Here is a 14,127-nt window from a genome sequence, read left to right on the forward strand (position 1 = left end):
TAAATCCAGTAAATATATTCAGAGAGTGAAAGAAACCATAATCAAATTAAAAGAATGGCCAGGATTTGGATAAATATTCTTTAACACATTAAGCTCTAAAATTACATATAAACCTATGAACTAATATTGACAAGATTAGGAAAAATGTTTTTAAAATGTTTCCAATTTGGTCAACATATAATGACTGCTCACTCTAAAGTCACTTCTCAACCTCTCATGCTTGTCTCTTAAACCTCACATCCTAATTTTTGTTTGATGTATTATCATTACTTCATTGCTAAGGCTTACAACATATACATCTTGTCTATGCCCATAATTTCCACTATTGCTTAACCCTAGTTTGGTATTTATATGGATTTAATAGTCTCATTCGTGTTTTACCTCAGTCTTTCTATTCCTGAGTTGTTTCGGTTTTCTTAATTTGTTCTCTAACAAATATTTTACTTTCGTGTCTTGGAGCTTTTGTTGTTGTTTCTTTTTTTTCCTGACATATATCCATAGGAACTTATGCCTTAAATTCTTGCATTTTAAGGAAAGCCTGTCTTCTTGTTTTAAAAGCAAAGCGCAACAGGGCTTTGCATAATTTTTCTGATTCCCCATTCTCTTCCTCAGAACTTTCTACATGTTGTTCCAGTATTTTCTACAATTCAATGTTCTATATTCTCCTGAAATGATGATTGCACTTCAGTGTGGAAGAATTACCTCCTTCCTTCAACTCCTTCACAAATTCAAGGAAATCCTTCTTCTAGGTCAGCCATCCAAATCTTAAACCAAAACTCTGGCCTAGTCTTTTGTTCCTTGAGTGAAGTTAGAAGGATTTGTGTTCTCACTATTGCCATTGTCCCTTCTCAACACTGACTTCTGTAGCTTGCAGCAAAGATCTCAGCCTCTACTTACTCTCAGGCCCTACTTTTTGCCCATAGGGTCACATTAAGCTTTTTGGTTCAGTCTGAAATGTCAGAGGCAGGTGGGTCATAAACAAAAACCATTACCTGCTACTGTTGAAGACTAACTTTTTGTCAACACTTACACTCCAGACCAAACATGTAGAGGGAGAAGGGAGTCTCTTCATCATAGATCTGCCCCTCAGTGATCCTTCCTTTCACTGTCTTGTTCCTAAAACCACACTTAACAAATTAGATTAAAATTCTGTATTCTTAACAGACATAGTCTGCATTCTTATTTCTGAACTTTTCAAATCCTGTTTCCAATCAGAAATTATTTTCTCCCCTACCTCCCATTATTACTTAGACTTTGAAATATTGAATAATTCCAACCGATAGGTCACCATATCTAGAAGTTTCTCATGAGAAAATAAATTGTCATATGCATTCTAGGTTCTTGGTGCTATCATCAACGAGAAGTTTATTATATAGTTACATAGTAACTGTTAAGAACATAACATAATTAAGCATATCATGTTCTTCATGAATTTTTCAAGTTGCTATCTATGCATCCAATCTTTAGCTATAAAGAGAATGCTATGAGGTTATCAAGAATTCACCATGATCAGCCTATGAAGCCCCTGGATCGAGCAGTCTTCTGGATTCAGTTTGTCATGCGCCACAAAGGAGCCAAACACCTGCGGCCAGCCTCCTACGATCTCACCTGGTACCAGTACCGTTCTTTGGATGTGATTGGGTTCCTGCTGGCCTGTGTGGCAACTATTATGTTTCTGGTCACAAAATGTTGCCTGTTCTGTTGCTGGAAGTTTGGGAAGACAGGAAAGAAGAAAAAGAGAGAATAATTTTCTTTGTGTTTGGCTGGAAGTCTTGATAGGGTCCACCCAATTAATCCAGCTACTGATTTGAAGAGACTCTTCTCCTACTCTTCCAAGCTCTTGTGCATCCCTCAGCTTATCAAGTGAGAGATTAAAATCTCTTCCATTGAGTTGGGTACAAGATTTAGAATTAAGGTGTTAAGTAATCTAGTCTTTAAAAAGAGAAGACAAATATATAAGAACATGGAAGTTGCTACTATTGAAATCTTAGTGCTCTAGTTGATTCATTTGTTTCAGTTCAAGAAATTGAGATGCTGTTTGAGGCCTTAGGAACATAATGATTAATTCTATATTCAGTGTCAATCATATTGAACGTTTTCTAAATATTTGACATCATTTTTGTTCCCGTATGTTATAATTACTGCATATTCTCTAAAGCTACTAGACAAGAAGTAGGATGGAACACGCTATAGCCAGAGCTTCCCTTTCAATTAGAAATATCAGGAGACTGTCAGGATTTCTACACTTCTGTGAAGCATGTTTATACCATCCGTTTCCTTTCATGCGACACATCTGACTTTCTCCTCCTTGCAATACAAAGACTATTTTTTGTGTTTGATTTGAGGGTTGTCTTGCTTTGGAAATTAATATTGATAACACCTATTTGTATTGTAATGCTCTGGCTTCAGAGAACTAGTGGGAGAACTTGATTTTGACAAGTTTGCATGATTGGTGGTATGGTGGAGATAAGTACATGATTGGAATTTAATGCCTATCCCTTTAGGTAATTTAAATTTTTTTTAAAAAATTCTTTCTTGTGTTAATTTTACTTATCCATATTTGGAAAGAAGAGGCAAACCTATTTAGCTACACTTCAGATACTTTGAGGTGGGCAATGCATTTCTCAGAAATGCTATTTGCTATGGGGGTAATTTCTACATCTATTCAGAAACTCAATTACTTTGCCCATTTCTTCTTCCTTTCCTCCATCACTTCTCCTGGTTCTCACATAAACTGTACCGTGATGACTATACTAGGCACAAGTACTTAAGATTCTTGTTACCTAGCATTGGCCAGAAATCTGCAGTAAACTTGAAGATGTAGGTTGAATTTTAATAGAAGTAAGGCTTTCTCTTCTTTTCTTTTCCAAAAAGTCTCTTCTAATATATTTGCTAATTCCTTGTCCGTAAGGTCAAAGAATTACTCAACCTAACTGTGATAACTTTGTCTATTATACAAGTTTAGTAAATGATTCAGCACAGAGTTTGATATTTATAACCCAAGCTTAAGAGGCGTAAAAGTATGACTTTGAGAACAATACAAATCATTAGGGTGATATCTGTTTTTTACAGGAATAGTAAACAAGAGGAAGGTAAACAATTAATCCTTAGAGGGGAAGTTAATTTAAAAGATATATAGGAGAAAAAAGATATCATCTCAATTTTATGAGATTTCGAAATAATTAATTATAATGATTTAAGATGTAGAATTTAAAAATGTAAACACTAAAGCAGCTTGGTTTAAGATCTGCTTAATGTAATCAGAGCAATAATTTACAATGGTGCTGATTTGTTGATTCCGGCAATAAAATGATGCTCTTTCCTATCATAGTCTTTAAAAGCATAGTTTAATCTTTGATCATTTTATGTCAAAGTCATGATATCTCTTCACTTTTCAATATTATGTAACATGAGTTGTTAAACTACACTCAAGATTTGATACTTTGTCACCAGTTTCTATTTATTCAAAAGAATTACCCTGACAAATAGATGAATATATTCTATCTTGTAAAGACGACTGCTTTTCTTAAAAACAAAGATTTATCTATTCAAATCACCTGTAGATCATTATATCATTATATTAAGTATATAAAACATTCATTAATAATTTTCTGTTTGCAGAGGCTAAACATATGTAACTTACTGTTTTTTTTTTTTTTCGGGGTTAAGTTTCAATAAGAATACATTTGTCAGGAGTTTAATGATTTCTGACTTTGTTACTCATTTAAAATCACATTTTAAAATACTTTATTGTAAAACTATATACAACACATGTGTGACTGTGTTATGAAAATCTGCTCAATTTTCTTCTGGACTATAGCTTAAATGAAATTCTAATAGGTAGATGCAAATATTTTGTGCATATTCACATGCATATATATGTGAACAAAACACTATGTTCTATATGTTCTAAAGAAAAAGTGATTCATAGTGTTGTATGTTTTGATTTTTGAAGTTGCTTGCCTTTTACAATGAGGGAAATGTTTGTTTCTGTGAAGTTTTACGTATTTTACCAAAAATGATGATTCACCTGCAGACCAGATCTACCACACTTCAGAAATTAATGGAACAGTATCCATGATGTTTAAACTGTTAGACAGCTGGGACTGAGAACAGTCTTCTGTGTAAGGAACAGAGAACCTAAGTTCTGCAATGCATACTGAAACACTGCCTGCCGTCCACTCCTATTTTCATTTTCCCCCATGATCCTTGACTTCTAAATCACACTCCAGTTCTGTCATTGTTCTGGATTCTGGGTGAAAACCCAGGTAAAGAAGCTGAAATCCTAATCTCGCCCTCTCGTTTTCTGCCATTCATTTCCCTCATTCAGAGATGGACCTTTCATCAATTCAGATGAAAGCCCTCATATAGGATACCAATTAATCCATATGACACCACGACATGCATCCACCTATCTTTCACTCTTAAAGCAATTGTCGTTTCATAAAATCATGATTGTACCATGAAAACAAAACAACCCTACTGTCCTGGAGATCCTTGGCCCTAATTAGCATTCCTCCTTAAGAATTCCTCTCTCTTTTCCAGGAACTGCTAGACATAAGGTCTCATCACCCAGGTAATGATGAGGGTGGGGGTCCTAAAAATCCTGTAGAGTTTAGAATAAACTAGATCTTTCTTCCTTTATTGATATAAAACTGCTATTGCATCAATAACTAGTTGACATTGAAGGAAGACTCACATTCTAGGTGTCTTAATGGTATCATATTGCTTGCGTGAAAGGTAGAAGAAACCACCTCTGTTAGTATTACTTCTGCACCATCCCTTTGTAATGAGTGGTGAGCTTCCATTCCAGATCTTCACAAGACCCAATGCCATACACCTGGAGAATCCTAAAATTCAAAATGTGAGTTCACCTGTTACTTTTGTATATTTGCTAATCTTAAAGACTCACAGAAATTAGTTGAGTACATTTTCTGCCAGAGTTTATTACAGAGCAATGGTCCCACTACCCAGTCATGACAATCCCAGAAGAATTATGAACATGGACTTGATCATGGACCTGTTCCTCATTACTGGGTCCAGATGATAGGTTGCTATGAAGTGCTATTCATTTTTTTCTTCTTACTCGAAAATATAATGCAATCTTGACCCACATATTCTGAACTCTTCCTCTGAGCATTTCTTCTGACATCTTTCTTCTGATTGCTTAGCTCCTTTGTGATGAAGCAATTTATCTCAAACCTAAATCAGAATTAATTCTGATTCCAATTCCAGGTTAGATCTCTTTATTAGATTAAATTACATAGAGTGTATTTACAGTGGTAGTTGTATTCAGGAGAAAGAGAAATATCTAGATCTTCTAGATATTATTTGATAATCACTTTGAACTGACACTAATCTCTGGAGACCCAAAACACCATTATGGTACAAAAGTAAGAGTGAGAGTTCACAAAGGTCAAATTATAGGTAAAGATGTGCCCTCAGTTCTTCTTGCAATGCATCCAGTATGATCACAGACTCATCTTGTTTATTTCTGTGAAACCAAAATGTGGATAACTTAGTAACTGACAGAATTTCCATTTGAATCACCTCACCTGGACTGTGACAGGCTCATGGTTATCTTTGTGGAACTCTAGATTCTAGTATCAATTCTGGGCCAAGATAAAGATGTATGACTAACTAATTGTTTAGATTTGGTGTTTAAGTTTGAAAGTCTTCCTCCCCTTTTCCCATTAGCCTCCAAGGCCACTTGTTTATTGATGGCTTACAACTGATGTGACCCATGAGACAGGCTGGCTTAGTTAAAGGACTAGAGGAGCACAGAGGACCCCATTAATCATTTTTATATTTACAACCAATCAAAATTCATTGCACAAATCTCGATGGTTCATTTCCTGAGACAAAGTCTATCCTGTATAAACAAGAAAGTACCCTGGGAATCTGTGCCTGGAAGTCATTTGGACCCTTGGTGCTCTCCTTTACTCTCTTTCTCCTACTTTAACTCCACAAGCTCTAATTTTCCTGTATTAAAACCATTTCATGAGTATTCTGTATGGAGTCTGTGCGTCCTTTCAATCACCCAAACTAGAGATCTTCACAACAGGCCAAGTGGAAGCCACTGAAATTGCCTGCTCCTCACCTTCCAACAAGATAATGCATCACAAGCACTGTCATAACTCTGGGGGATTTCCAGATATCCACGTACTGTCAAAGACTTGGGGGGCTGGCCCCGTGGCCGTGTGGTTAAGTCTGTGCGCTCCGCTGCAGGCGGCCCAGTGTTTCGTTGGTTCGAATCCTGGGCACGGACATGGCACTGCTCATCAAACCACGCTGAGGCAGCGTCCCACATGCTACAACTAGAAGGACCCACAACGAAGAATATACAACTATGCACTGGGGGGCTTTGGGGAGAAAAAGGAAAAAATAAAAAATCTTTAAAAAAAAGAAAAAAAAAGACTTGGAAGATACAGAGGTGATGATTCCTATCACAACCTCATTTAACACATCTCTTTGGAGTACTAAAAGGTGGGTCATAGAAATGACTATAATTTATCACAAACTAATTTATAAACCTAATCATAGGTTCAGATATGATATCTTAAGTGAAGCAAATCAACACATCCCCTGACATCGGGTACTCAGTTGTTAATCTGGAAAATGCTTTTGTCCTCTATCCCTACCAACAAAAAGAATAAGAGTCTGGATTTACTGTGGCAATAGACACTGTATACTGTTCAGAGTTTGAAGATATTTGTGATCCATGGAACACTTATCAGAGGACATCCACTACAAAAGAAACTCAGTGACTACAACATGAAAACCCATCCCATGCATTTTAGTCGACTTCTTTCCCCATCCTCCTTGTTTCTTGTGAATAGGCCCACATATAAAATGGCCTTGGAAGCATGGACTGCAAAATATGTAATTTCCCCTTTCACGACTGAACAAGTTGCTGTCATTGCATACGTTTAATATTCTAATCGTTAAGATCAATGTTGAGACCCCAGTTTTGAACATCATTTTCTGAGCAATGCAATTGGTATCAAAATTATGCATAGGACTCTTTCCACTAAGGAAGGTGCAGGTTTTGGTCTTCACAGGGTGATACATATTCAGACTACATATTTGCCCTTCTCTGCCTTCAGATTTTCCTCCAGGCCCACTATTTATGAATTCAGTGACTGCCTTTTCTCTTGTGATGTTATACCACACATCACCTCTGATTAGGCAGCACAATTTACAACAAAGGAAGCATGGAAATGGACTAGGTGGTCTGAATATATGTATTGTATTGAGGTTTCAATGTTAGTTTTACACAGGTTGAAGCAAAAAATCAATTAATTTCCTGAGGCAGCATGTCTAAGTGACAAGACAAACCACATAATGAGCACTAACAGTTTAAAAATTTATTTCCTTAGAAAGCTAAGTTGTTAAATAAATGAAAAATACAGGATAGGGGTTTAGGACTCAAATCTCCAAATTTCTCTCTCTGCTTCGACTGACCCCAGGTGTCCTGTGCTTACTGATAGTTCTTGGAGGTACAGAGGGAGCCAAGTGCACGGATCGCTCAATGGGAATAGGTTGATGACATTGTGTCAGATTGGCTTCTCATACTAGTTAGGCACTGGATGTTGTTGTAACATCTCACATTCTCTGGTTCATAGTTTTTAATTGGGTTACCTCATTAAAGTTGCATCATTATTCTTAAATGCACCTGTGCTTGTTGTATTCTTAAATGTCCAGTGAGAGGTGGGCATCTATTTGTTGGGATAGTCAGATCACCTGGGGTGATGTAAATCAGTAAATGAACTTAAGATCTAGTTAAGTTGAATCCTAAGCAATCTTTCACATAGGGCAGTTATAAATACATGATGACAAGCAAATAGGATGAGTCATCTTTGCAATATTTTGAAACACACATACCATGATATGTCCATTACCTTAAAACAATTGACAATATGTTCTTGGACAGGTCAGTTAAAAGTGGAAATATGGCATCTTCTGGAGGCCCGTCATACATGAAAGCTGAGCCTGTTCTCTGCCTTCTGCCAGAACTAATAGACAGAGAAGGGAAATTAGGATGATACTTAGCAATGAACAAGGAGCACTATTTTGAAAATCCTGAAAATACACTGGGATGCCTCTTAATACTACCAGGCCCAATAGCACTTGCCAATGAGAACCTGCAGCACCCAATAAGGACAGTACCACTAAGAACTGGGCTCTGATAACCACAAAGCTCTCATGCCTTTTAGATGTGGGTTGGTAATAGCACTTTCTGTTGCTAGCCCAAAATTCTAAATTATTCTTTGACAATTCCCCTAAATCCTGCTTCTATGTCCAGAAATAGTTACATAATTAATATTAAACTTTTGATCAAGTACATTTGCAATCAGAGTACTGAAAAGAAGAAAATACGGAAGAAGGCGTTCCTGTACTATGTGAGCTTATGTCCTTTACACAAAATGTGTATCTATAGCTAAAAATTCTACTGTAGATAATCATGTGTCTAGTGCCCTGTTCAATACTAGTAGGACCCAAGTATGACTAGTTAATGCAACAAGCCCCAAATCTAACCCTGAACCACAAATATTGCCTTGTGAGCATAGGGAATGTCAAGGCAATATGCACAAGAAAAAACAGTAAAATTAAAAAGAAGAAAGATCACTAGATGTGTTTTTACTTAGAAACCCAAATATACAGCTCTATATGAAAATGACTGCCTTTAGTCCAGCTGTAACTGCTTCTCACACTCCCCAACATACATCCAAATTGACTACCAGAGACCAAGGTACTGAACACATCTGTGGTGGTGGTAACATCAATGAATGTGTTTGTTAGTAGTTATTTAGCTGTAGACACATATGGGTATATTTTATAGTTTGTAAATTGTAATTGAACAAAGATAATATAAAAAGAAAAAATGCATGAATTAAAAATTATTACCATGTATGCTTGTAAAATCCATAATAGTTCTTTAAGCTTTAGCCTACACAATCTCACCTGCCAAACTTGGAAACATATAATGTTTATAGCCTTTGTGGAAGAAATGTCTAGTTAAATATTACATTGACTATAAAGGTGGATCTTAAGTGAGAAGTAAGATGTGGATTTCCTTTAAATTTGTCTTCTAAACTCATATTAGTCCACAGGTAAAGTTGTCTAGATGATTTGCCCAGTAATTGATACCAAAGGAGTAAAATCCACCATCCTGATGACCTATGGACAAAATGTGTCAATCATCCACAAGCAAAGGTCTCAGTTCCCAGGTAATAATTAGACCATCCTTGAGATATATGGTCAAGTTGTTATCTCATTAGTGATCTGAATGAAACAAACTGCTGTGTTGTTAAAAACGTTTGCCAAATATGAAGCTGTTATTAAACAGCATATCCATTTTTAACTCTTCCACCTGCATAAAAATCATTTTCAAAATTTTATGTCTCTTTAAGAAAATTGATGTCTTGTCATAAGGAAATAGTTAGCGAATTGAACTCTTAACAGACATAAATTCAAGGTGTTTCATGTACCAGTAATGTGGAAATTTGAAACATAAGGTAGAGCATTGTGAATCAGGTTCTTATTTATGTGCATCAGAGTGATTTAACAAAGCTACTTCTCTTCTTAAAGCAAAGCAAAGCGATGTAAACTCTCTGGTTTTGGTTACTTGGAAAAATAGGTAAGAACTACTCAGTAAAAAGCATCCTGAAAGTCTACCCAGAAGAAAAATGAATCAGTAATAATAATTCTATCAGACATAGAAGGGTATACAAGTGAACCTAGGGGCCAGAATTTGGACAATCTCTTGTTCCTGCTTTTAAGCACCTAGAACTCATCTTTATCAATTCTGGTTTATCAAATCTGGTTCATTTCCCTGACTTTTCCACTAGTCATGTTTATCTATATTTAAAGGGATAGAGATTTTATATCAGCCATTTCAACTGAAGGTGTCCAATTGTTTGGAAAGTTAGAAGGCAGCAATTTATTATCAATTTATCTCCATTTTCAATTGTAGGCACCAATTTAAAAAAAATATCTCTAACGCATTTCTTATCTGGATGAGCAAACTTTTTCTTTACAGGAAATGGAAGAATTTGTGCAGAACTTTGGAGAATATGGTATTCTGGTGTTTTCATTGTGATCAATCATCAAAAATCTAACAGAAAAATATACAAACATGGTCACAGTGGCCCTTCCCCACATCCAACAGAGAGTTAGATAAACTTTAAACTCTTTATAATGTTTATCAATTACTTTTGAAAAGAGGAGATAAAATTTCAAAATACATGTGTAGCCAAAGATCTCCCTGTTTCCATTTTGCATTATTTTCATACATTGCTTAAATCTTGGAAAGCTTGCTTTGCATTGCTTTCAGAAAGTTATATGAATATAAATTAAGGATGAAATTTGGATATTACGGGCAAGGATAAAACAATTTCTAGATTCATTCATCAACCAGGATTTATTCCACTGCATTTTCTAAATAAGGTGTGGCACCTGAAGCAGCATCAGATGGAGTCACGCTATCATTCCAAACACTTGTTACTCAGTATAGAATTGGTAAAATGTTGAGTTGACAAGATGTGACTCTAGGTATAAAATGAGCTCCAACTCCGATCCCTTCTCTTATTCCCTCTTTTTCCCAACTGAGTACAGTGAACAATTTGGGTATAGCATACTTACAGTATCTCCCGAGAAAGATTGCACAGGCCACCATGAATCCTCTTTTACTCTGGTTCTACAGCAGAAGAGAGAGACCAAAATCCTTTCCAAAACTAGCTACTACTTTTTCTGGTTTCAATTTGGAAACAGCAACAGAAGTGTTGTGACATGGGTTCCTAAATTTAATGTCTCTTTGCTTGCCCATTCAGAATCTGACTTAATCACTGTAATTGTTTCTGAATAATCAGATTAAGAAAATTCCAACTTTCTCAGGTGGGTAGGAATAGGCAAGTATAAATTTGGGAAAAAAGTAGGCAGAATCAAGTCTAACCTTGAAAAAAGTAAGTAAATCCCCTTTTGTAAAAATTTTTCTAAAACTATATGATCAGCCCTGCATTGCTTTGAGCTACAGCCCAGGTTCATGCCTGATCAGAACTTCTTCTGAGCAATCTACACTACTTTTATCACAGTGTTATTGGAGAACTGACCTGGCATATAGCATATAGCAACCTGCCATAAAGAAAAATATTCCAGTGGCCAGCCCTATGGCCTAGTGTTTAAGTTCGCATCCCCTGCTTCGGTGGCCCAGGGTTTCACCTGTTAGGATCCTGGAGGCAGATCTAGCACGACTCACCAAGCCATGCTGAGGCGGCGTCCCACATAGCAGAACTAGAAGGACCTACAAGTATGTACTGGGGACTTTGAGGCCATGAAGAAGAAAAAAAAAAACTTTGGCAACAGATGTTATTTCGGGGCCAATCATTTAAAAAATTCTGGGATTCCTTGGAATTTATTCCATGGATATGATTACAGAGTCAAGCTCTAGTTAAAGCCATGATCTACTCAATATTTCTGTATTATAAAGTGAAATTAGGTCATCTAATAGGAGAAGCTGATAATTTTCACATTTTAGCTAATGATGGTCAATTGACTATAATGTGAGCTCCTCTTTCTTGTGGACATGTAAATGATAATATTATGATTTCTGACGTTTCTATGGGCTTTTCTTCTTCCTACATCAAAACCACAGAAAACAAGTGACTAGGTATCTAGTGTCAAAAAAGCATTAGACTCAAGTCAATGGCTTTTGTCTACAATATTCTAGGACACAATGTTTCCCTCCAACTGTGTAACAAAAACTAAGTTCTTTCTGTTTCTCTAAGAAGAATACATGTTAGGAGTTTTCTTACTCCTAAGTCACTGACATTATGTTATTAACTACATAACACAGAAAGACATAAATCTTCAGCTAAATATCCATGGATAATAAAATATAAGCAAATCATCCCTTACTTCCTTCAAAAAAACGTAGGAGCACGGATTGTGGTTTAGAAAACTAAACTGTTTTAGAGAATACCAAAGTCACGAAAAAGACTGTAAACAGAAATATAGGCAGTAACGTTGCTGCCAGTGAAGGCTCACGAGGTAATGATAAATATCTTATTGGAAACTGAAGGAAAAGGAATTCTTGGTCTACAGAGTGAGAAAGCTTTGGGGAATTGCGTCCCATGATGACATGGTAAGCAGGATTTCCAAGTGATGAACTTATATGTTTACCTGAGGATATTTCCCAGCAAAATTTCAAGAGACTACCTGGGATTTCTTCTGCTGCTTATAGTAAAGTGTGAAAAGAGAGATAAATTGATGGAAGAACTATAAAACAAAAAGGAAAATGGGCTTGAAGATATGTAAAATTCATAGTCTGTCCAAATTGCTAAAGAAGCTTATGAGATTCACTGTGAGAAAAACATGCTCTAGAGGAAAAACCAAGGGTGCGACTTTGAAACATTTTACTAACACTCCAGAAAAATCAAAAGGTTAGAGTATTCAGTCACACAAAAGACTGTTGGAAGATATCAAAGGGTACATCTCAATAGATCCAGACAACACCTGGGAAGATACTCCTCAGTCATCTCAGTAAAAGTCGACAGAGAGAGGATTAGCTGAGAAAGATCTATCTGAGAAGGAATGAGCCTGTTACCTAAGGAAGTGTATCTCCATGACTTACACAGGAGACCCACAGAGTTATTGAAGATTTTATGCCCACAGAGACACTCTCAGCTTCAACCAAAAGACAGTAGAAAATGAAAGAAAGCTGCCTGATGTCCAAATTTCTGCATGCAGGAAATGGGCTAGTAAAACTACTTGGTTGCAAATACTTGCTATCTTCCATGAAAAAGACAACATGGCCCAGAAGGGAGAGTCACAAGGTCAGAGGACAGTGCCATGAAGTACAAATGATCATCCTCAGTTCCTGAAATCTAGTAGCATTTTCCCAGGTGGATTTTGCAATGACTTGAACCATCAACTCTGTTTTTTGGCTTTGTTTTGAGGAAGATTATCTCTGAGCTAACATCTGTTGCCAATCTTCCTCTTTTTTTACTTGAGGAAGATTGCATCTGAGCTAACATCTGTGCAAATCTTCTTCTATTTTATGTGTGATGCCACCACAGCATGGCTTGATGAGTTGTGCTAGGTCTACATCCATGATCTAAACTGACAAACCCCAGGACGCCAAAGTTTTTTAAAATTTTCTCCTCTTTTGAATCAAAATGTCTATAACTGTTATCCTGGATCTATCACTATCATATTTTGGGAGCAGACAAATTATTCTTTAGTTACGCATAAAAGAAATTTCTCTCCAAAATGCGTCATACCAAGAGCCTCTCCTATACCTGATCTAGATGACATAGATGATGAGATTTGGGACTTTTTTTTTTAACATATGCTTTTCGGTGAGGCAGATTGTCCCTGAGCTAACATCTGTTGCCAATTTTCCCCTTGTTTTGTTTTTTTCTTGCCCAAAGCCCCAGTACATAGTCATATATCCTAGTTGTAGGTCATTTCAGTTCTTCTATGCGGGATGCTGCCACAGCATGGCCTGAAACAGTATGTAGATCTGCACCCATAATCCAAACAGATGAACCCCGGTCTGCCGAAGTGGAGCAAGTGAATTAATCTGCTTGGTCATGGGCCCAGCCCCCGGAATAGGGACTTTTGAGCTGATGTTTGGACTTTGACTAGATGTTTCAATGGTGGAAACTTTGAGGGATGTTAGGGTGTAGTGAACATATTTTGCATGGGTGATGGACATGAATCTTGGGGCCTGGAGGACGGACTGTTATAAACAGAATAATGGCTGTTGAATATAGCCAGGTGCTAATCCTCAGAATCTGTGAACATGTTTGCATCCATGCCAAGAGAAACTTTACAAGTGTTATTACTGATTTCTTATAACATACCATTGTAGTGAGAAAAGAAGGTTGGAACTATTTCAGTCTTCTTAAATTGCTAAGACTTGTTTTGTGGACAATCATATGATCTATCCTGGGAATGTTCATGTTCACTTAAGAATGTGTATTCTGCTGCTATTGGATGGAATGTTCTATATATGTTTGTTAGATCCATTTGGTCTAATGTATAGTTCAATTTCAACGTTTTCTTGTTGATTTTCAGTCTGAAGGATCTATCCATAGCAGAACGTGGGCTATTGAAATCCCTTAC

The 14,127-nt window shown here is 36.6% G+C and overlaps 1 protein-coding gene across 1 annotated transcript in view; it reads left to right on the forward strand.

Annotated features, from left to right (window-relative positions):
• LOC100068012 (UDP-glucuronosyltransferase 2C1-like) overlaps positions 1-6,005 on the forward strand; it is a 30,380-nt gene extending 24,375 nt beyond the window's left edge. Inside the window, exon 6 of the mRNA XM_070262379.1 lies at positions 1,468-6,005. Coding sequence (XP_070118480.1) covers positions 1,468-1,747 — 280 coding nt within the window. The 3' untranslated portion in view covers positions 1,748-6,005. The remainder of the gene's footprint in view (positions 1-1,467) is intronic.
• The last annotated feature ends 8,122 nt before the right edge of the window (positions 6,006-14,127 follow it).

Source organism: Equus caballus, chromosome 3, assembly GCF_041296265.1.
Source record: "Equus caballus isolate H_3958 breed thoroughbred chromosome 3, TB-T2T, whole genome shotgun sequence".
Taxonomy (NCBI): Eukaryota; Metazoa; Chordata; class Mammalia; order Perissodactyla; family Equidae; genus Equus; species Equus caballus.